The sequence below is a fragment of the Cucumis sativus genome, chromosome 6 (genome assembly GCF_000004075.3).
Source record: "Cucumis sativus cultivar 9930 chromosome 6, Cucumber_9930_V3, whole genome shotgun sequence".
NCBI lineage: Eukaryota > Viridiplantae > Streptophyta > Magnoliopsida > Cucurbitales > Cucurbitaceae > Cucumis > Cucumis sativus.
The window spans coordinates 371,813-394,552 of record NC_026660.2 but is presented as its reverse complement, the minus strand read 5'-3'; the positions used below and the strand labels follow the sequence as shown (position 1 = coordinate 394,552).

Here is a 22,740-nt window from a genome sequence, read left to right as displayed (position 1 = left end):
GATAACATTAATCAACACTGACAAAAAATTATCTATGTTTGTTAAAAATTATTAATGTTTTTAGTGTCTATTTGTGACATTAAAAGAAATTAATAGAAATCTATCAATAATAGAACCTATAATTTTGTTATATTACGTAAATATTTTAAACAGTTTTGACATTTATTAAAAGGAATAGTTATTACAAAAAATAACAAAATTTCGTGAACGTAAGAAAGATGTAAATGAAAGTAAAATGAAAAATAATTATTGATGATTTAATAAATAATTTGTTTAGCCAAAATGTCACCATCGATTAAGTGTCCGTTTGAATTGACTTTCTAAACATATTTTGTAAATTTAGAAACAGTTACTGAAAAATGCTCTCGAATACGGCCATGTTGGGATAATTAGTGAGCTACATGTTTGAGAGCATCTCTACTACTTACTTTACTTTGGTGTAAGCGTTGAATTTCCAAAAAGAAACAAAAAAAACTTTAGATTCTCAGCAGTAAAACATCACATTAACACGAGGAGTAACAGAACTGCAGAGACAGCAGCTCGAAAACAAGAGTGTTTTTTCTATGTTAAGTATATATATAGTTTGAAAAAAGGAAAAAAGGAAAAAAAAAGGCTTTTATCAATTACACGAGGGAAGTCATCTACAGCCTAAGAAAGGTAAAAAAGAAAGAAAAAGAGTTCTCTAAGTTCTTTGTGCTCCTAATAACAGTTGGTATTACTATTACAACAGGTGTTGGTTATGATTGCAAAGTTACTTACTGTTGTTCCTTTTAATGTTGAGATGAGGGTTGGAGTTGGATGTGTGGACAAGGCCTTTCTGGTTCTCCTCTTGTCCAAAGAATCTTAAGATCCCTTCTTTGCTTTCCCAGAGTCAAAAATGTGCCTGCAAGCAAATCAATCGTTTTTCTTAGCAAATTAGATTTGTTGGGTAGGATCGCAGATCCGGTTATTGAACCGTGCTACTTACCAAGGGTGAAAGGAACAATGTATAACAAAGCTGGTTGCCCATGTCCATCCATTAAATTCAAAGCTACATAAGTGATGAGTAGGCCTAAAATGCAAAATGAACAAAGACCAACTTCAGAATATCAACTTTTGAATGTTTACTCCCAGGTTTTTGTTGTGTCCTATCGAAATTACAGGAAGAACACAAACGAGCAACAAAAGAAAGATAAAGCCCTAAAGGATTCCAGAAAAAAAAAAAAAAGAAGAAAAACAGGTAGTGTTTAACAAACCTGTGCCATAAGCAGTCATTGCCCAGACGAAGTAACCTGCCCGGAGTTTCTTTTTTGCAAGCCAATCATATCTGCACAAATGAGGCAATCCACCATTTAGTTCCAGGGACGAGTGACTTGCATCAGAACTCTTGCATTCCAATTAAAAGAACTTGCAGAGATTTTCATATGCAAGTGGGTACTATTGCTAGGAATTATCCGCATGGTACAACAGTTTCTGATGACAGTGTGTTCAGAGAGAGAGAGCGTGGGCATATATTTTGAGTTGAGACCACCAAGTTGCCCAATTTGACAGTTTAATATTGACCTACTGAAGTCAAACTTACTTGAATCCTAAATGTAGGAACAAAAAGAAAAGGTTGTACTTGTAGCTTTCTTTCACCTTAGTGAAAATGCAACTAAAAGTCCTGGCAAGATAATATCACCAAATCCGATAATGCTGTACCCTCCCCAAGGATCAAACATCCGTGGAATCTTTAGCAACATGGGAATACCATCTTCTCCACTCTTATCTCCACGAGCAACCTGGAATTCCCAACAATAAGACAAGGTCTCAAAACAAATAATATTGCGTATGAAAAACAATGGAAAATGGGGATGGCTTTAACAAGCAACTTACCACTATCATAACACTCTCGTGGAACCACCATTTTGATACAAATACCCAAAATATGTCATATAAGAAGGCACAGCTGAGGAGCACCGTCCCAACCTGATAACAGAGAACAAATTGAATACTTAGAATTGGAGACCCAGACCCAGTGTTCATTTTCTTCTAAAATTTCCAATTATATGCTCGTATTCCAAAAATCAGTCTAAGGGAATTTTCAACAACATTGTTAGATGTACACACAACGGTTTAGAGCTGGTATTTAGCAAAATAAAAGGATTTTCTAGGCATAAAATAACAAAAAGCTGATCCTAAGTTTAAATTTAGTTGGGCAAAACACTTTCTAGAAAAGATATGGTAACATTGACACTTATATTTGATATATGTGAAGTTGCTTGTGATCTCAAAGTTAATTATAGATAGTAGACAACAATTAAAACAATTTTATTTATTTTTGTAAAAATTACCTTGAGATTAGGAACTCGAACAATCTGGAGGACTGTAACTATGAGCGCAATACCCTGAATAAAAGTGGGAACAGGAAGTCATTTCAATGAAATTTTAAAGAAATCACATCAAACAAATGAGTGGATCTTGTAAATGTGATATAACTCAAACTAAATATAAGCATGGAACTGTAACATTAATGTGGGTCTCTAATATTTAAGTATCTAAATTAAAGCCTAGGATAGTGAAAGAGCTATTACATACCTAGAAGATAATCATTTCAAACCATAGGTAGGTTCCGAATTATTAACCACAAAAGAAAGTTATTTAAAACCACAGAGCTTGCAGATTATTTTTTCGACTAAATTATTAATAGAAGTGTCTCTTAGAAATCTGTAATTTATCGTCTCAAGTTTATAAAACAGAAACAAAGAGACATAAATATTCTTATATTAGAAAGAGAATCAATTATCATCTTTTTTAAAAGTATTCAAATCTTTGGGACTAAAATGCAGCTTGAACATCACTGAAATAAAGTACTAGAAGAAGAACCAATCCACGAAAATGTTGGCGCAAAGAGGCATATAACCATGACCAGATCATTTTTCTTTTAGATGTATAATTACAGAAAAGGGGTGACCAAATATACTCTCAGAATTTGAATTATCACAATAATTGATTACTTTTTTAGAAAATAAACTTTTCTATAAATAGAAGTATTAATAATAATAATTTTAAAAAATGAAGAAATAAAAAAGGTTCAAAGACACAAAGTACAAACTCTTAAAGGAGTGGAAAAAACAAGCGACCAAAGACCAGAGTAAGGGTAGGATTGGGAAATCTACCGAAGTGAGATTAGACTTTAGAGGTAGTGCTAAAGGTACGCTGCAAGGAACATGGAGTTTGATGGATGATGTGGAGGACAAAATAAACATGGCACTACATCTTAGAGGCTGAAATGCAGTAGAAACTAGACCACTTCCAATTAAAAAGGAGTACGATGAAGTGAGTTCAAGAACTTTTCTTTTCTCTTCTTAAGCCACACTCTTCCTTCTTCCAAGCTCATGCATGGGAGTTCTACATCCTTCTAACCCCGTTCCCGTAAGTGTGTGTCTCCAATATCATATTGTTAAATCACACTCAATCCAAAAGCTTAAACTTATGAGTTATTATTAATTGAATGTTATATCAATACTTTAACACTCTTACTCACTTGCAATTGTGGAATTAGAATTTAGAACAAGGGCACAAGTGGTTGTCTATATTAACTGCGAAGGAGATGAAACTAAGTTACATGATTTCAAACACAAAACATCCTACTTTAATACCATGCTAAATTACCATTCAACCCTTAGCATAATCCTATGGGTTATGTAAATTTAATTTTCTTCTGGAAAAACCGAGCTTTCATCAAGAAAAATACAAAAAAATTCAAGGGCATACAAAAGGGTTATGTAAACTTAATTTTATCCTCTTGTATTATGAACTGCTTTTACTTATCCTCCCAGAAAAATACTTTCTTCCTCAATTTCCTATTCGATCTAAATAGCTTCCGCTATAGAAGAAAACCCACGAGTTGTCCCAGTTCAGAAGATATGCACTGTTAAACCAGATGATTTTTCAACTAAACTTCTACTGAAGAATGAACACTAAAGAGCAGGGAGGAAGACAAAATCTCCAGTCAAACCATACCAAGAAAGGTGTAAAAAATTTATACATCAAGTTGATAAGAGAGCAAATCACAACTGAATAAATACTCGAGCATTGAGTATTATTCTGAAATTAAATTTTTTAATAAAATATATATTTTTAAATAATATAAGTGATGACTAATTTTCGAGGCTCAACTTGGGAAAATTTTAGATGTAAATGAAAAGGCAACAAAGCAAGCAAATTGGAAGAATGAAAATAGCGATTTCTTACAAGGATATCTTGGCCTATCCAAGCAAAAGATCTTTTGCGGTAACAAGCCCAAAGAACAGCGAATGATATGCAGAAAGGAGAAACTGCCAACGTAAGATGTGACACCGCTCCAAAGAAGGGTACTTTGATATATGACTCAGCAGCATGTTCAAACCATCTGAAACTATAGTTCTTATGCCATCAGTTTCATCCCACTAAAAAATTAAAGAGATATATATTATGGAAAAATTCAAAAAACTTCAAAATGTCATCTTTTCTTTTCCCAGATACCCATAGAAATACATTATATGTTTTTAGTACATAGTTAAATTATATAATTATTTGAATGGTATTAATTAATTTGAACATTAATTCGTTATTTATTGTATCTGATAGGTATGCTGATTGGAATATTATAAAGATATATTAGTAATTATTTAGGAAGTTTTTTAGATTTTTTGTTTTAAATAGATGGTTTTTTTAAAAAAATAGATGGAGTGGGGATGGGGAAGGACAAACAATATTTTGGTGAGTGATATAGGATTTGAGAGAGACCTTAACATTGGGAGGGTCTAAGTACCTCGAAAACTTGGTTTATCTTGTAATTTCATTATCGTTTATCTTTCAACTATAAGTTTTATAGAGTAATCTAACCATGCAAAAATAAATATCACATGTTTACACAAAGCTGATATCAAAACGCTCACAAAAAATATAGCATGCCAAACGAGAGAGAGAGAGAACCTACACTCCTTTCTTCTTCTTCCTTAAGCAAAGCAGTTATAAAAATTGAACCATGCACAAGTGAGGGAAGATACGTACCATGATAACAAAGCCACCAAGCAAGTTTGTAGTCCCTGTTAGAGAACATAGATATTCTGAGGTTCAGTCCCATCACACCAGTTGAAATTTTAAATTTGTTAAAATATCTTTTTTAAAAAATATAAAACAAGAAACAACTTCTCGTTAGTGTACTGAAAAATAATAAAGGTTTAAAAGATACAAACTCCCAGAAGAGAAAAAAAAAGTATGAACAACAAATACAACCACATAGAGATAAACTTTCAAGCAATTAAATTATAGAAAAGTTCTTCAAAACATCTACAAGTTAAATTATTTTAATTTTCTTTTTTTATGAGGAATTCTTTTGTACCTGTTAATTGATGATCAAACATTTGAAGATTCTGACATCTTCAAACAATTTACTGGTGAATAAAATAAATTGATTCAATTTTGGACATCACAACATCCACAAGATTTCATAGACAATTTTTTTATTGATACAAAGCAAGTTGTCCATCTAAACATCCAGAATAAAGAGAAGAATAGGCAAACCTCTGCACCGCCAATGCAAAACAGAACCACCAGAACATCAAGAAACCAGGCAGACATTAGTTTGTAGAGCATAACCAAGAAACATGAAGCAATCACGACAAATAGAATTGCTGCTGTAGTGTTAATATCTATGTAACCACTGGAACCAGTTGCTTCCATCTGCAGCAATTCATCTGAACCATCCTGCAGATGGAGTAAAGTCCGTCAACTATTCAGAAAGTACCCAGTACGGAGTACCCAAGGAGAAACTCATGTGAAATAATAGACAGATTTGGAGAAGAGCTATAGGACCTTCAACAGCTTATCTTGCTCGATAGCCACTTCTCTTGCAGTCCATGCAGACCAATAAGAGGCCAACAAGACAGTACCAACAGCCATAAGCCATAAAAATACTTCTGCAACATCTACTACTGGTCGAAGCGGGGAATAAAGTTGCACAGATACTGAAATACAAGTAAGTTCGCACTAAAATTGATTAAAATGGAATATAAGGGGGAATAAAACACAAAAGAATTGCTAACCACAAGATTGGTCAAAATTAAATGCACACCTGAGATATTGCTCTTCAAATCCTTCTGTAAGCTTTCACCAGCATCTTGAGGGAGCATAACAGCAGGTATGCCTATGGTTACATCAGTTTCATTCTCCTCACAGACCATCTTGAAAAGTTCTGAACAAAAAAAAGGAATTGTATTTTTTAAAAAACAAAAAAGAATTTTTAATAGATTTTTACAAGAATTTAAGAACTAAACTCCAGAATGGACAGTTGAACCATTCTATCAGTTACAAAATTATGAAAAATAACGTTCATCAACCAAACGGACTTGAAAGGACTATAGAAGTGATATCAGATATGGTAGGCCAAAGATTCAACAACTTGCAAATGGCAACAAAAATCTAAACTAAAAAAGACAGAAAAGAGGCTGACGTTAAGCAAACCACAGTAGTTTGTTAGGAGACTTCCTAACAAGAACCGGATCTGAATATATTGAAATATAACTATGAAGAAATACAAGATAATCCAAGTTCAAGGTACTTGAGAACCCTCCCTCTTGAGCATACCTTTCCATCTAATTACCTTATACCACTTAATACTAATATTCTTATCTAGGTACCTAACATAGTTTCAATCGTACAATTTACAACAAGCTAGCTAAAGTATAAGGACTCTTAGAGAAATTGTTTTCATTGAGATAAATAAAAGAAAAGCATTTATACATAAATAGAGTATGAACTACCTACCCGAATTTTTTTTTTCTTAGATAGGAAACGGAACTTTCATTGAGGAGTATGAAAGTTATGCTCATTTCATAAATAAATTCTTGGTCAGTTTTTGAAGCACTGAAATAGTAAAAATACTAACAAGAGCATGAGAGATATCCACAACTTGTTGCAACCGTTGTAAAAAAAAAGTTATCTCAAAAGTTCTTGTAGCAGAGTGATATGCATAAATTTCTAGTCATAGTTTGTTCAGATCCTTTTGTCATCAATGGCTTAATATAACAAGAATGATAAGAAAAGAAAATGTTGATACCTTTACTGTTATTAATGATAAGGATGGCTGAAGCATTAGCACCCTCTGCAATATTTGCCTTACTTGTGAAACTACAATTTCCACGAAGTACCAAAATGACCTCTCCAGCCAGCTACAAGCACACCAAACATTTCAACTTCAAATTAATGGAACTTTAAAGTATACTTAACTTTAGATGCATCAACACAAAAAACCAACAACCAATACGATGTATGTTTCAAGTCATACTTCTTATTAATATCTAAATTAAGGAAAATAGATATCAGAAAATCTTACCTTATTTCTGGGCATACTGCAACAATCAGGAGGATCCGCCAGAGCAACTCTAGTGCGGGTGGCATGTTTCTCCTTTGATTCTAAGGATGGGCCAAATCGTGCACCAACACCAACATATTCAGTGGCTTCTACACCATTGACCCAAGTAGGGACTTTCACCTTAACAGAAAATCAATGAACTACAACATGAAATCGCCACAGATATAATTGTAGGAGAAACTGAGTACCATCCTCAAAGTCATCACTGTTTGAACAAAAAATCAATTCTACCTCGAATCTCCGTCCATTGAATCTATCTTAACTCTAGTTCTCAGCCAGTATATACATATAACAAGACAGCATAGAAAACAAGCATCGTTTTATTTCGTTTCTTGTTACCATGTTAGCAGCCAAATAGACAAGAGCAAAAATGAATCATCAAAAACATTTGAGGGAATAATTGAGAAACAAGAAGAAGATGAATCATAAAAAACATTTAAGAGACGGAGAGAAACAGAGAGGGAATAATTGAATGAAGAAGCTCTATAAGCTAACTAAACCAGACACATAAATCACAAACAAACCACGAAACCATCAAGTCCCAACTTTTCATTTCTTCAATTAAGCCCGCTTTCTCTGAAGGGGTTCGTCCAATTTACTTATAGCCAAATAAGCAAATACCCAGATTTTCCAACCATCAAATCCACACAATTCAAGTACCAAGAACAAGAAATTCAAATTGAAACCTCCAATTAAGTGAACTTTTTAAAAGAAAAAAAAAACAGCAGTAGAGAAGAACCACAAGTACTAACCAGAACGAAGTTATTCTCACAACCAGGACGTGTAGGTGCAACACTGTCCTGATGAACTATATCCCCAGCTGAAACCAAGCTCAAACTCAGCATCAAACCCAAAAGTACCGTAGTAATCACATCTCCCCGCGAATTCATCACGGCCCAACAACCCCAAAACCGATTCCAATTCCAAGATCCAAAGCAAGAAATAGGGTTTTCTTTTTACAGTTTATCGAAGAAGCTCACAGGAAGCTACAAGAGAAGAAGAAGAAGAAGAAGAAGAAGAAGGAGAAAAAAAAAAAACAAAGAGAGAGAAAGAGATCGCTTCAAACTTCAGACTTTACTTTGATTTTCTATTGGGTCATCGTCGTTATGGCCATAAGTGAAAGAAAAACGAATAGAAAACGCCGTCTACAAGAACCGTTGAATTGAACTGGTTTCTTTCTTTCCTTCTTCGATTAAACTTTTGTGGGGTTTTTGAGAGAGAAATGAATCCATAGCCGTTGCTGTTTATCCGTATGATACACGCGTCACCATAGCGTGGGAGAAATTGCAGAGTAGCTGACTCCATTATTGTCCTTTTCCCAAGCTCACGACCTCCATTATTGTACTTTTCACCATTCATGATTTGATTTATATATGGATAATAACTTTTCTTTTCTTATTCCTTTCACTTAAATTTAATTTCCATTATTGATTGTTCTTAAAAGAGTTTTGATAATTCATCTCTAATCACATCACCATTCAAAAGCTACTCCATGTTTTAATTTGAGTATCACTCAAGTATTAATTAGACACTCCTTTTAAAGTTACACCAAATGTTTCCTATCTACTCGTAGTTGTATTTTTAGGTACTCGTTTGTTTCTTAATTACTCGACTTTAATTAAGCTAACGTAAATCCAGCATAATTTAAAATTTGGTGAATATGTTGAGTGTTTGATTCTTTCAAACCAATATCGTTTAATCTTTTTTAAAAATTGGTAAAGATATTTATAGAATTGATTGAATTGTTTTGATTATAGAGTTGTCAAAATTAAGTCACACGAGTCATGTGATTGACTTAAAAAATAACTAATTGTGTTATATCACTGTTAGGTGTGAGTTTGTTCCGTGCAAAAGATTGTTGAATCAAATATGTATCCAGTAGACTTTGTAGTTGGATCAATTTGCGCATTTTATAATTAAAAAATACTTTTGATTGTTAAAGAGTTTTGTTAATTGGTTTAATCTACTGAAAATATATATAAATATAATAAAAATTCATAACTTATTGATTAAACATTGATAGACTTCTACCCATCTCTCAATCACTATCAATTTATATCATTAATATTATTTGAAATTTTGTTATATTTTGTAATTAATTTGGTTAATTTTCAAAGTGATTATTTATTTTGCGTATTTTGTTATAAAGAATTGTTTATTTTATTACTTGTTAGAGACAAAAATTAAATAATTATGTACTTCAATAATTCTTATGAATAAGCACAAACCACTTTAATTAAATTAAAAGCTTAGGCAGTTTTGTATTACCTTAATCTCTAATGTGTATTGGACTTAAACTACTTCCTAACCTAATCCATTCTTAACATCTTTTTTTATTTATTTAGTTAGGTTATCGCATTCTTCTTATTTTTCAAAATTTATTGTTAGGTGGAACCGAAAACATGCAATGTTTTTAATATTACATTTAAGACGTGAAAATGGATACTTTCAAACTTGTTGGATAACTATTTAAACTTTTTTTTTCATTTGTGAAAAATAAGTATATCACCGTTTCATTTTTCTTACCATCGATTTTATGTATGTTAAGTAAAGTAGTTTAATTAATAGTCTAATTTAGAACTCGTTTTATTTTGTTTTCAAATTTTGACTTGATTTTTAAAAATATTAGTAGAAAGTGTACACTAAAACAATTAATTTATTGGTGGAAGAGTGTTGTTCATTAACTTAATCTAAAAGATTAAAAATGGGACACACCAATGTCTTAATCAATGGAATATAACCCAATATTTGATTGATATTGGTGAATGTCTTAGGTAAAAAACTATCAAGTATTTTAATCAAACAATAATTACAAGCAACCTAAATGACCATTACTTCGATGTAAATTGTAACTGAAGGGTTAGAATGTAATCGAATTACTCAAAATTCGGAGAGTATTGGAATGCATGAAAAATTAATATAGAGTAGAACGAAAAAAATGAAATCATGAAGAGTGAAACTAGTGAAAAAAAGAGGGTTGAATTAAAGACGGTATAGAAAAAATGAATTTGATATTATAAATCGAATAAAAAAACGTCAATTCAGTAATAAATTTTGGGTTACAGTACAATCTAAACTCATCGATCACTCTCCCAAAAACGATCCAAATTTCATTACACAATAACAAAATAAATAAAACAATTCAATATATGTGTGTATATATAAATATATATACATAATTGAGTGAAGTTTGAGATTGTTTTTATTTGATGGAAGAGAAGTGGGACTAAATTCTTTACATTTGATGTGACAAATAAATAATTAATGCATCCAATACAATTTTTTTTTTTAATTTCAACCAATGAAAAAAAAAAACCTTTTAAAAATAATTACTAAGAAAAATTAACATTTTTAATGCGTAAGTTAATAATTGTACCAATTTATATTTACATTTAATAAAAAAATTAGGTAAATTTTACGATTGTCTTAAATAGATTTATAAACTAATTAATTTAAATTATGAATCAAAATTTTATGTGATAATAGTTCATATATTTACTATAATAATTCATTTTGTAAATCCGACATTGTTTAAAATTTCATTTGCTACGATCTTTATTATTTTATATTAATCATGTTTTTATTTTTTATCGGAGTGTTAAACTATTTCATTATCGGAATATATTATAGTAATTTAGACTCCAAACACATATTATTATAATCTTATGAATTAAAATTTAAACAGATACAAAACACTAAATTAAAAGAAAAAAAGAAGAAGTATTAGGTAAAGGAATATTAAGTTATTGGAAGAAAAAAATTGACCTTTTTAATTTTAATTTAATACTGACTTAAAAAAAAAGTGAAGAAAAAAACATTGAGTGTGAAAGCCACGCTCGGGTATAAAAAGTAGAAGCGCGTTAGGGAACATGGAAGCCGGTGACTGGCTACCGGCTGGACGTGTTTCCAACCTCCGTATTTAGCCGTACGAAAAAAACAAATTGGGAGAAGGAAATATAATTCCGGCCCGACCCGACGTGCAACCAACTCCACGTATAACTCAACACGTGTTGTATTTTGATTAGAGGGTAGAAATGATGAGAATGGTAGCAAATGGGAAAGGATACACGTGTCGAAGTTGGATGAAGCTGGGGGCATCTGATTTGGTTCGTTTTTGTAAATAGTTGAAGCCGTACGGCACAAATGTAGGGACACCACATGGTTTTCTTTTCAACCTCATGTCCAATCCGCACATGTGCCCTTCTTATTCAAGGAATCCCACGTGCGGAGTTAATTTTATGTATTAGAGAGTTTTGCTGTGTGAAAATGAGCTCTCCACTATGAGACTATAGGGACTTTTGTACGGATAAAACGATAGTTGGTCTATGAGGAATGGGCTTATGATAAGGGTCAGCCACTTGTAAGATTACCAAAATATCTCATTTCTCACGAGAGACTACTTAATTGAACTTTTTGTTATTTGTATTTTCGTTTTTGTTATTCTAATTGCCTATTTATTTGTCTCGTCACGCTTCACTTGCTACATGTATATTCTTTGTTTGATTTGATAGGCTAGAGCTCTAGGAAAGGAAAAGAAAATATTCAAAGCTACAATTTGATTATTATATCTTTATTATTTGGATGTGATTTGATTAGAAGTGAAAAATCATTTCTGTAAGTTTCCCAGCAAGATGATTCTCTCTCCAATCTATTTACGCAATATAGAATTAGAAGAAATGATAAAGCCAACATTGAATAATTGATTTCATTTCATTGGAAGGTGAATGGAATTATGCAAAATAGCATGTTGTATAATGGACAACTGGCTTGAACTGATCTATATATTAAGTAATCCTTTGAAATATAAGGAACAGACATGTATGTAATATGTATTAATTCACACTTTCATGTACAATGAGATGGAACTGAATGGACTTACTTTTCTGTACTATTGCTACCCAATAGCAAAAAGGATGGTAGCAGATTCATTCTCTAAACTTTAGGAACCCACCACAAACAAAAAGGAAACATATTATTCAAATAGTTCATTTCTTTTTCTATATCTTAATCTTATCTCTTTACATTTCTCTATTCTTTCCCTTTTCATATATGTCTCTCTCTTTCTATATTTCCCTTTTCTTTTCCCCCTACTTTTGGAATGGCAAACATTAATAATGTACAACAGAAAGAAACATAGCACCAAACTGAATTAATGGACTTACTGGTGCTGTTGCAACCATTCTTGAATTACAGAACGAAGAGCACGGTTAGGGACGAGGTTTTGGTGATCGAGCCTTAGGTTTGTCATCGGTGAAGTGTCGTGCCCACTGTCCAACCATCCTCTCAAAGCCTCTGCCTCGTAGGTAAACCCGTCCGCTGCAACATGAGGATCCTCCATGACTTCCTGAGTATTTGCCAATAGAGGGAGTGGAAATATTAATCCATTATTAGATGTATTGGATATTGTACATAGAATATGTATTTTCTAGTGAAATAACCAAACTCAAATACTATTTTCATTTCTCTTCCGACATCTAGAATTTTTTTATGGTAAGGATCTCTAAGGTCCCCTTTGGTAACTATTATGTTTTTTCTTTTAAAAAATCCTATACATACATTTTTCTATCCGCAAATCTCTTACTTTGGTATCCTCTTTTTACTCATGTTTTTTAAAACCAAGTCTAATTTTGAAAACTAAAAAAATTAGTTTTCAAAACCTAACTTTTTTTAAAAAAATTGCATTAAGAATGCAACTTTGAAAAAAAGAAGTAAAAATGAAATGATTTCCGAATGGGCCTTGCACATTTAAGTTTTAATCACTCCCTATCTAGCGGATTCAACAATTTCATCATTTAATGTTTGGAGAATAATTAGCCTCTAAGAAGTATTAAGTCCAGTGAATGATGATGTTAGGTCAGTCTAAATTAACTAATACAGTGGCTGAAAGATGCTAATTTCTAGGACTGAAATTGAGATTCTAAAAATTTAGATACCAAAATAGAAGATTTCTTAAATTTTAAGAACTGAAAAAAAAGAAAGCATAGAAGTAGGAAGTATTGGTACAAACAGTATATTTAAACCAAGGCCCCATGAAAGAACTGTATTAAGAAACAGCCAGAGTCATGGAGAGGACTAAAAAATCAACTCAAGATAGCTTTCAGTTAGCTAAGAGGGTTCATAGAAAAATATACAAAAGAGTGGCAGTAATAGTGAAAGAAACGTACACGAGACAGGACAGAAATTTGCATTCACACATATTCTTTAACTAAAACGCCATCAAAGCAAGAATAAAGAGCCAATAAAGAGAGGACTGTGCATTTAACTAACCTGAAAAATAGGACATATGAAATAAGGAGGAGGTTGCACTTGCTGGTCCCCAAAGCTTAGGCATACTGATAGTGAACCTCCACAAGAAGCCCTCATTGGCTCAAGTACTCTCCACACATCAGACACAAGGTCTGGCCTGTACATACTATCTGTATCACAACACCTCAATGCCAACTGGGCTAACTGTTCAGCCTGCACGAACGGCCAGTCCCCTGCTCGTGGATCCAATACATCTTTCAATTTTCGTTTCTTTATGGCGATCTGGACATCTTCTTTCATCCTCAAGTATGATTTTCCAGTTAACAAACTTAGTAATACCGTGCCAAATGAATAAATGTCCAACTCTGTTGTGAGAGGGAATTCATGATTCCTCTTCGCATCATATCCGACAGATAAATTCTCATTGTAACTCAACTTTTCATCATGAGTCAAAAAATGACAAGTTCCAAATCCTGCAAGTTTAGGAACATAGTTTGCATCCAATAGTATATTGGAAGGCTTCATGTCACCATGAACGGTCTTGCAAATTTTATTCGAATGAATAAATATAAGAGCTGAGCATAACTGTGTAGCAATAAGTATCCGAGTTTTCCATGATAACGGAGAAGAATTGTCCTTGCAAGCTAGCCTATCTTCTAAATTTCCATTCGGAAAATAGTCATAAACAAGAATACAAGCCTCGGGACAGACTCCAATGAGCGTGGCAATATTGGGATGCCTAAGCTTACTCAATGCATCGACCTAACATATAAAACAATATATGTTAAGGAAATGTTTGATATTGACTTGACATGGGATTCTTCTAGACTTCTATTCTTATTTGGGACCTAACTGTATCACAAAATCACCACAAAACTTTTTGAATTGATGTGATTTAACATAATAGCATAATAGGAGGTCTTGTATTCAAATTATTGTAATGTCAATTTTTTTCCACAATAATATTAGTTTCCTCCTACAAATTTCCTTTTTTTCTTAAATGTGAAAGCATGGGTCAGAGTATTGAAGTATTGCTATAATCTAATTTACCATAGTCTATCAACTCAAGTTTTTGGATTGATGGGTGACTGACTTAACAAAGCAATATACAAACTTGTAATCATATTTGAAAACTAATTAATTCAATTAATATTAGTTAATTAATCAGTTAATGTAACTATATGTTAAAGCTATACTGGTTTGAATTAATGACTTGTGTTAAATGCTTCAACACAATTAGATTTATTATTTTTATATCTACAACTTAAAGAAATAAATGAAAGAAATTTCCATAAGCAAAAATTAATATTCATCTCAAACATTTGAATTCTCTTAAAAAGAAGAGATAGACGATCCTAGTAGAATTTATGGAACTTCAAAGTTGATTCATCAAGCTGCAAAAATATATGACAATAAATATTTTAACTCATCAGAAAGATTAGAAGGCATCAAGCTATTCATACCTCACGTTGAAAGTCTACTGGATTCTGCAAGTTATGAGAACAGAGCATTTTTATGGAAACCTCAGTGTTATACAGCAGGCCTTTATACATGCTTCCATTTGCATCCGTTACAATCTTGAGGGAGGGATCAAATTTCCGGGTCGCTTCTACAATTTCTGAGAATGAGAATTCGGAGATTAGTTGAGCACTATGTTGAGACATGGCCTCTACTTGTCTTGTCCTTATGTCATCCAATTCTTTGAGTGCTTCATCTCGTTGCTTCAGCAATTCATCTCGATCATTTTTGTAATTATGCAGCAGTTCTATGGCTGAGAGGATCTTCTGCTCCAACTCCTTCACCATCTCATCAGATTGTGCAATTTGGTTCTCTAATTTTAATCCGTTATTTCGGGCAATTTGGAGCTCCTTCATCATTTCATTTACTTGGTTTTTCACATCGTCAAGTTCTTCTCTTTCTTTTGACAGCTCTTCTTCAGCGTCTTTCCTTCCTCTTGACTCTTCAGCATACAAGGTTTCAGAAACTTTAGCCTGAATATATAATGAAAACCATATGAGATCATAGATGTTCCATATTTGCATGCTGACTACAACTTGATGAAATAAGAACACCCTAATCCAAGACTTATAATATCTAAAAGACTACAAGTCGCAACAACACAATTGATTGATAATACAATATGTGCATAATAAATGAATAAGATCAGACTACACAACAGTTGACATGAGAGTTACCCAGCAAATAGCTTCGTCAAGTTCTTTTTCAGCTTTTGCTCGCTTCAATGCCTCTCTAAAGGCTTCTCGCCTGGCGTTTGCTGCATCAGCTATCGCCTTTTCAAGTTGAATATAAAGACTATCATCAGCACTTCCATCTTGCTGGAATCCCTGAAAAACAGAAAGGCCAAAATAAAAACACTGTGTTCCCTGTCCACTTATTCATTTTCTGGCCTAGAAAAAGTCCACGGATCAAAGCTAAAATTTTGAATGTAAAGCATAAAGCAATGTCTTTGACTGATACTCAGAAGCATACCGAAAAATGAGGAGGAGAAGTTTTGGTAGCAAAATTTGTCAACAGAAGAGGAGAATTTAATCCTAGTCCATAGGCATCTTCCTCAGTCCTGGAAGATGCAACATCCATATATCCACTAGAAGGACTTGTTGCATATGAACGTTCAAAAGGGCTCCCACTAGCATTTGAAATGGTCTCTGAAATCGTAAGCCTTTCCATAACAATTGTTGGACTGTTGCTTATTCTCCCATTAAATAGGCCAAACTGCTCTGTTCTCCAACTTACCCCATTGATGTTCTGTGACTGAGGTGATGATGGTGAGATATCTGCATGAGTTTCCTGTGGACAAGCTTCCCTATTTATGTGTAGTGTTTGCATTAGTTGTCAGACGACTAAATTTCTATCTTAAAACAATAAGTATGCAATCAATAACAGTTCTATAAGTCTCCTGCTGATCATTAGCCATATTGCCATACGAATTGACCAAAGTTTAAGGACCACACGAATTAGCCAGAAGTTCAAGAATTGATCAGAAGTTAGGATATTCGTTCTCCACAACATGCCAATATTTGACCATTTGGGACTGATGACATACAGTGTGAAAACAGATTAAGGAGAACAAACCTAATGCGAATTAACTGCCCTTTGCAAACAAACTGAATTTGACAGGAAGCTGCTGCATTCAGGTGAACATACATAGCTTTCCTCGATCTGATTTTTGTCATTTTTCTGTGACATCAGAAAAGATAAACCATCATCATCAAGATATGATGTATTCTCGTCGATTTAATTAACTATTTGATGTCACCTTACTTCCAACCCTGAACCATCCCAAAGACTGATAACCTCACAATGATTAAGCTATTAAAAACTTGTAATATTGTTGATCAGTAATCGGTATATCCTGTTTAAAGGGCAACTAAGTAGCTATCATCGTCCTCTTATTCGCTTAATTATAGACTAATGACTGCTATGCCAAAACCAAAACAGCAACAAACTAAATGAAGTGTTACGTTTATCAAAAAAAAAAATTGTCCTCTTAATTTCCTTCAACTAATATTATTTACATTTATTTTCATCTCCCCTCCTAATTTTTGTACTTTTTTTTACTTTTAACCATCATTTCATCCGAGTTTTCAGCTGTGGACCATATGCAGAGCAGAGTGCATGGTGTGTGCAAATGGAATAACAAAAAAGTACAAAGGAAATAAAATGATACCCTTTACTTTTAGAGATGAAAAAGATATACGTGGAAAAGAAAATACAAGTAGCTAGAGTGTACCTTGAGTAATACTTATCTGCTGCTGCACCCATAACAAGGCTTCTAATTCCATGAAGCGAGACAAGTTCGACAATTCCCTTCTTAATTTTGTCGGATTCAAAATAAAGTTTCTCTGCCCGAGCCTGAAGTAAGACATTAGTGAATAGAAGAACAAATGGGGCAAATCCCAAATGAAATTCAAAATCATTCCTTGTTTAACCGGTTAACTTGTTGATATCATCAAAAAGCCAAAAAATGACTCTCACATTGTATATTTAAGAGAGACATTTAACTATTTACTTAAACCCGGATCCTAAAACCCAATTTAGTTCAATGACCAGTGAAAGAATATTAAAAGAGAGAGAGAACAATGGATATTTACCCCAGCTTGGTGACAGAGGAGAAGAAATACATCGAGAATCTTATCAGCATCCTGCCTCTCAAGTTCGCGATATGCATTTACTTCCTCTTCTTTCATTGAACTTGCCAAAAATTTTGTTCCCACTTGATGAGAGAGTTCAGAAAAAATTAATCAGATGTTTCCATAATCAAGCTACTAATAGTGAGTCAACTCTAGCTATTATCTCAAACAACTCTAAGAAATACTCCAATTCATACAAGTGTTCAATTTCATTCATTCCATAAACATCTGGGAGCGAACTTTATTTTAGTTAATGAAACTGCTGGATTAACTCTTCTTCTTGATATGGAGAGCAAAAAACAAATACAGAAATTTAAACATAGAAAAGATCCTAATCTGATATCATATTACGATACTACTAGTCTCAAGAATTTCTAACGTTGAATTAGGATATACTTCCTCGTATTAATCTATAAAAAGTTGTATTTTAGAAACAACTTTCATAGCTGTCCACTCAAGAAAAAGTCAAAAACATCTTAGTTAGTATGCAAAAGATATCAACAGAAAAGAGTAATATCTTAACTTGTGTCCACCAAAAGCAATGAAAATCATCACACGGTTGAGCAAAATTAAGTGAACATATTGAAATTTGTTTACGAGCCTTACAGATTGGAATGAACTTTGCTGGTTCATGAACATGAAGGATGCAAATCCTCCTCCCACCCGAGTGCTTTATAGCATAAACCAAATTCAATTTACACTCGTTTATATCATTTCCCACAGCCACATAAACCAAATCTTCTCCACTACTACCAGCCATAATTCGTATACAATCAGCAAACCTTTCTCAAACTCAAAACAGGAAAAACCCCACTCAATATCTTTCAGTTTCTGAATAAACACACACAATCAGCCATTTCATAGAACGTTTCTACATTTCTCAGTTCACTTCATTATTTCCCCCACATACCCTTTTTCTGATCACACTTCGACGAGTATCTGAATGAAGTTATAAATGAAACGGAACCCAGATTGGATTCTCTCGTAATAACAAGAATAAGGGAAGTGAATGGATGAAGGAAATGGTGAGTGGTGAGAGACTCTGTAGCGATGGATTTGAAAGAATGTTAGAGGTGAGAAAGTGATTATAAAATGGGATGATGATGATGATGTAGAAGAAGAAGAAGAAGAAGAAGAAGCAATTTGATGAGAAACTTTACTCGGTCCACTTCTCTTTCTCTCGCCATTGCAATCGATTGCTTGAGGACGAAGTAGAAGGAGAAGAAGAAGTCAGCTGTGTTAATATTTAAAATTTGAAGAATACGGTCTTAATACGATGACGTTAACATCAAACAAAATAATATACAATGACGTACAACAAAAACGTATATATCTTTCGTTCACATCTACGTTCTCTCTACCAATATTAATTCTTATATTAAAAGTTTATACATCAAATTTGTATATATATTTTGGCAATATACTTCTCATATACAAATAATAAAAATAAAGTCTTTAGCAACTTTATTCCGAAAATAATATGAAAATATAAACAAATGATAATAATAATGTAAATGATTTGGTTTACATTGTCCATCTAAAATATATAAATTATGTTTTATCAGATATACTTCAAAGGAATCGTCATTGGTCTAGTAGTTCACAGGTCATTAAATACATTGAGTATCCCATTTTATATCTTGAGTCTAATTCTTCCTAACTTTGACACTTATTTTTGTCAAATCCTTTTCTTAAATTAGTTTTTGTCCGTAAACTTGAAATCTATATTTTCTTACATAGGTTATAAATATTGTATATACAATAAACGTTTAAAGTTTACTAAATATAACTTATAACTAAAATACGAGTAATTTTAATTAGGTCTACTCTTTTTTTAGAACAATTAATTCAAACCACAAACCACAACTACCATATTCTAAAATTTATATTAACATAAATATAACAAATAAAGGGGATGGAAAAAATTAGAAAAAAAAGTAAATGTTTAGTTTTCAATCCAATTTTTTTTAATACTTTGGATTGGATGTATATGGGCAACTGTATAGCATCTCATTAACACGATTGTTAAAATAATTTTAAAGTATACTAAAAAAATCCAAATAGGTAATCATGAACATTAATATATGATTATTTTTATCTAGAACAATTCATAAAAGGATAATAATTGACTTTTTGTCTCACATAATATAACCAATGTCGTTATCTCTATGTATAAAATAAACCCATGTCCTCCCCAAGAATATACTTCATATGCCATTTATGCTTTACTCAATTTTAATATTAAATAATTGAAAATTAATCTTGGGAAATTTTGTGTTATCAAACAAGTAAAAAATCAAGGGAAATGGATGAGAGATTTCCCTCCCAACAAGAAGAACAAAAGAGTAACAATCTTCCAATATTGAAGAATGAGGGCTTAACAATAGTTACAAGTAAATTTCAAGAGCTGCCTCACATGTCACTTTATCATTTTCAGGTTAAATTATGCCATATTGGCATGGATATACCAATAAAGTTTAATCATACCAACAGAAATATGAGTCTGGTCAGGGAAAAAAATGAAACTAAGTTAACAACCATATGGGTAAAGTACCTTTTAAACCAAAATTGTAGGGTAGCAATTTTATAGAACTTGCAAGTTGGAACATTATAATTTGATATCAAAACAATTCGACCTCTATAACTATGAAAAGTCAGCCTCAAGAAAGATTTCAAGGTTGTATTCTACAAAAGGATATTGATGAGATATCATCGCTTACCCAGTATTTTCGATTAATTTGGTACTTTCTTAGGAACTAATTAAATACCTTTGGAGACAACCTGTTCCATAATCGATATTCCCTATCCGCAAAAGTTACCTTCTCTTTTTCTTCCCCTGCAAAGGAGGCATAGTTACTGGCTTTGGTGCTCGCTTCTTACTGAAGATGGCAGTTCTACTCTCTTCTTCTTCATCGTCGTCGTCATCGTTGTCATCTTTAGTGTTAAGTATGGGAGTATCCTCCGACATCTTTCTAGCTGCTTGTTTTTTCCCAGCATCTAATTTTGCATATAGTTTTCTATCAAGTGGGTCATTAGACGGTCCATTTCTGAAATGGCGTGTTACTTTGGCTCCAAGTCCAAGTCTAGAGGAACAGGTCTAGAGTTAGTAAACAGCTTAGTGTGAGGCATACAATAAACAGGTTCGTTGTATACTGACCTAGGAGGTCGCATCTCGGGTTCAATCGCAGTTGATTCACTATCAACTCCAGTTTCTTTCCACTCGGAATTAGTCATCTTGCTCATCAACTGCGCTGCCTGCACGTAAGATGGATATTCAGTTTGTCAAATATCAGGACAAGTCTTTATGCACCACATCGTGATGCAAAATCCCACCGATTCTAATCCACAAACATAGGGAAGAAGATGAAAAATCATTCCAAAGTTAGGAACGAGGAGTGCATCCCAACCCTTCACATCTCGATGTCATCTCCAACATTTTCTTACCTTCACAATATTGACCATAACCAGGGAAAGCAAGACCTATAAGTAGACACACACCTCTAAATACATCCTTTAAGAATGACTGTCGCAAAGCATTCAGTGACAAGTTCAAGGAAATCCTTTTCCTTTCAATTGAATTTCTCATCCAATTCTTGTAATTTGCATTTCCATATAATTTTCTCCTTTCCTAGAAAATATCCAAGTTCTAACTCTTCATTGGAAAGGCTCAGTATTTCACTTCAAAACGGACCTCAAATGCGAACACCTTTTAATTACCAACCTTTCGTTCATGTTGCAATCCAAAGAGTTTAGAGTGCTAAGTTTACTTTACTCCATAAAAGGCTATCTAATCCAGGGTAAAAGATTTAACATTTTATCGAGCAAAAGCGGAACACAAAACAATTAAATCACCATCAAACCCAAAAGCATACCATGATGAAGGTGCATAATAATGGGGCAAATGTAAATCAAGGTGCATAAAAATCCTAGCCGCAAAACCCGACAGCAAAGAAGAACAGGAATGTGAACAAAACCATGACAAAGTGACCAAAGAAACTTTTAAGTGATTACCAATTTCGCTGCATCATTCAACTTAATAAGTTCGGGAGGTCTAGATTTCTGCGGCCTCTCCATGTTACTGCTCAATGCGCTTGCTACTCCCACTTCAAACCTGTCGCAAAGAACGACGATCCACAATGAAATTGTAAGGATTTCTGCAGAAGGCAATATACACTTCAATACAAGCATGTCAACCCTAAGTAACAATTATAGCATATTATTTTATCAACTCCACATTTATTAGGAAAGTAAATTATAAAGCACTCAAACAAACAACATACGAGCACTCACGCAAGGGGCCATATACGAATCTTTAGGGCACTAGAATTCTTACTAATCCGAAACCTATAAACAGAAATACGGTCTTTCAGAACTAGTTGAGCGGAATTATAAACCGAATCGATGCAATAGTCCCTAAGGATTTGAAAAAATTTACCGGTGGTATGTCGCGGCGGGAGTGAGAGGGTAGCTGAGGGGTGTTCGCGGGTGTCGACCTCCTTCCCGGCGGGTCCAGGATTTGGTTCGACAAGGGAAGTACGTAGTAGCCGGAGAGGGATAGGGGTCAGGCCAACGAGTGTGCAAAGGGATGGAGGAAGAAAGGCAAGAAGAAGGGTATCAAAAATCAGGTTTGAATAAGCATTTCACTATTCAATAAATCTCAATTACTATTTAATCCAAAAGAAATTTAGGGTTTTTCTTTATAAAAAAAAACTAATAATATCAATTAGATGACCCCAAAAATTCTATCAACTTTAACTCATTTTTTATTGTTAATTTGACTCATTTTATGTGTTATTTGATTGAAGTTAGTGAAGAATGGATGGAGGAAGAGAATTAGATTGAATTTGGTTTATTTATATGTTTCATGGTCGGGTGGAAGATAGAACCTTCTTAGCACTAAGAAAAAATACATGTTAATTATTAGTGAACTAACCTTATATTAGCATGTGTTTAACGGACAGGTGC

At 33.2% G+C, this 22,740-nt stretch overlaps 3 protein-coding genes across 10 annotated transcripts; all 3 read right to left on the bottom strand.

Moving 5' to 3' along the window:
- Positions 1–475: 475 nt before the first annotated feature.
- Positions 476–8,611, bottom strand: LOC101221987 (signal peptide peptidase-like 4). Of its 4 annotated transcripts, XM_031887592.1 has the most exons (15): positions 8,131–8,571; positions 7,340–7,498; positions 7,064–7,175; positions 6,080–6,199; positions 5,821–5,972; positions 5,530–5,712; positions 5,017–5,051; positions 4,943–4,960; positions 4,216–4,378; positions 2,313–2,366; positions 1,855–1,947; positions 1,618–1,760; positions 1,236–1,306; positions 968–1,051; positions 476–883 (listed from the first exon to the last, which is right to left on the bottom strand). In XM_031887592.1, the coding sequence occupies exons 1-15, from the start codon at positions 8,266–8,268 to the stop codon at positions 771–773; spliced, it is 1,638 nt and encodes a 545-aa protein (XP_031743452.1). In that variant the 5' UTR covers positions 8,269–8,571; the 3' UTR covers positions 476–770. The 4 variants fall into 4 exon arrangements, 3 of the variants coding, with proteins under 3 accessions (XP_031743452.1, XP_004138500.1, XP_031743453.1); XM_004138452.3 differs by lacking the exon at positions 4,943–4,960 and having other exon boundaries at positions 8,131–8,567; XM_031887593.1 differs by lacking the exon at positions 5,017–5,051 and having other exon boundaries at positions 4,943–4,956; positions 8,131–8,565.
- Positions 8,612–12,139: 3,528 nt separating this feature from the next.
- Positions 12,140–19,594, bottom strand: LOC101202751 (U-box domain-containing protein 33). Its single transcript, XM_031887978.1, has 9 exons — positions 18,382–19,594; positions 17,737–17,858; positions 17,376–17,497; positions 16,718–16,822; positions 16,115–16,448; positions 15,820–15,969; positions 15,088–15,615; positions 13,646–14,386; positions 12,140–12,722 (listed from the first exon to the last, which is right to left on the bottom strand). Exons 1-9 carry the CDS (start codon positions 18,533–18,535, stop codon positions 12,537–12,539), a joined length of 2,442 nt encoding a protein of 813 aa, XP_031743838.1. The 5' UTR covers positions 18,536–19,594; the 3' UTR covers positions 12,140–12,536.
- Positions 19,595–20,295: 701 nt separating this feature from the next.
- LOC101222227 lies at positions 20,296–22,420 on the bottom strand. 5 transcript variants are annotated; one of them, XM_031887979.1, is made up of 5 exons: positions 22,211–22,420; positions 22,056–22,119; positions 21,787–21,929; positions 20,933–21,030; positions 20,296–20,858 (listed from the first exon to the last, which is right to left on the bottom strand). In XM_031887979.1, the coding sequence occupies exons 2-5, from the start codon at positions 22,075–22,077 to the stop codon at positions 20,591–20,593; spliced, it is 531 nt and encodes a 176-aa protein (XP_031743839.1). In that variant the 5' UTR covers positions 22,078–22,119; positions 22,211–22,420; the 3' UTR covers positions 20,296–20,590. The 5 variants fall into 5 exon arrangements, with proteins under 5 accessions (XP_031743839.1, XP_031743841.1, XP_004138501.1 ...); XM_031887981.1 differs by having other exon boundaries at positions 20,530–20,858; positions 21,787–21,886; positions 22,211–22,418; XM_004138453.3 differs by having other exon boundaries at positions 20,530–20,858; positions 21,787–21,886; positions 22,066–22,119; positions 22,211–22,418.
- Between the last annotated feature and the right edge of the window lie 320 nt (positions 22,421–22,740).

Coding starts and splice junctions, on each gene's coding strand:
- LOC101221987 (XM_031887592.1), bottom strand. CDS start 8,268: ATGAATTCGCGGGGAGATGTGATTACTACGGTACTTTTGGGTTTGATG. Junction 7,499..8,130: donor GTGAGAATAACTTCGTTCTG/GTTAGTACTTGT, acceptor TTTTCTGTTAAG/GTGAAAGTCCCTACTTGGGT. Junction 1,761..1,854: donor ACGAGAGTGTTATGATAGTG/GTAAGTTGCTTG, acceptor TGGGAATTCCAG/GTTGCTCGTGGAGATAAGAG.
- LOC101202751 (XM_031887978.1), bottom strand. CDS start 18,535: ATGGCTGGTAGTAGTGGAGAAGATTTGGTTTATGTGGCTGTGGGAAAT. Junction 17,498..17,736: donor TCCTCTGTCACCAAGCTGGG/GTAAATATCCAT, acceptor GTCTTACTTCAG/GCTCGGGCAGAGAAACTTTA. Junction 16,449..16,717: donor GGGCAGTTAATTCGCATTAG/GTTTGTTCTCCT, acceptor ACACATAAATAG/GGAAGCTTGTCCACAGGAAA.
- LOC101222227 (XM_031887979.1), bottom strand. CDS start 22,077: ATGGCCCCTTGCGTGAGTGCTC. Junction 21,930..22,055: donor GGCCCCTTGCGTGAGTGCTC/GTATGTTGTTTG, acceptor TGCCTTCTGCAG/AAATCCTTACAATTTCATTG. Junction 21,031..21,786: donor TGAATGATGCAGCGAAATTG/GTAATCACTTAA, acceptor TCTTACGTGCAG/GCAGCGCAGTTGATGAGCAA.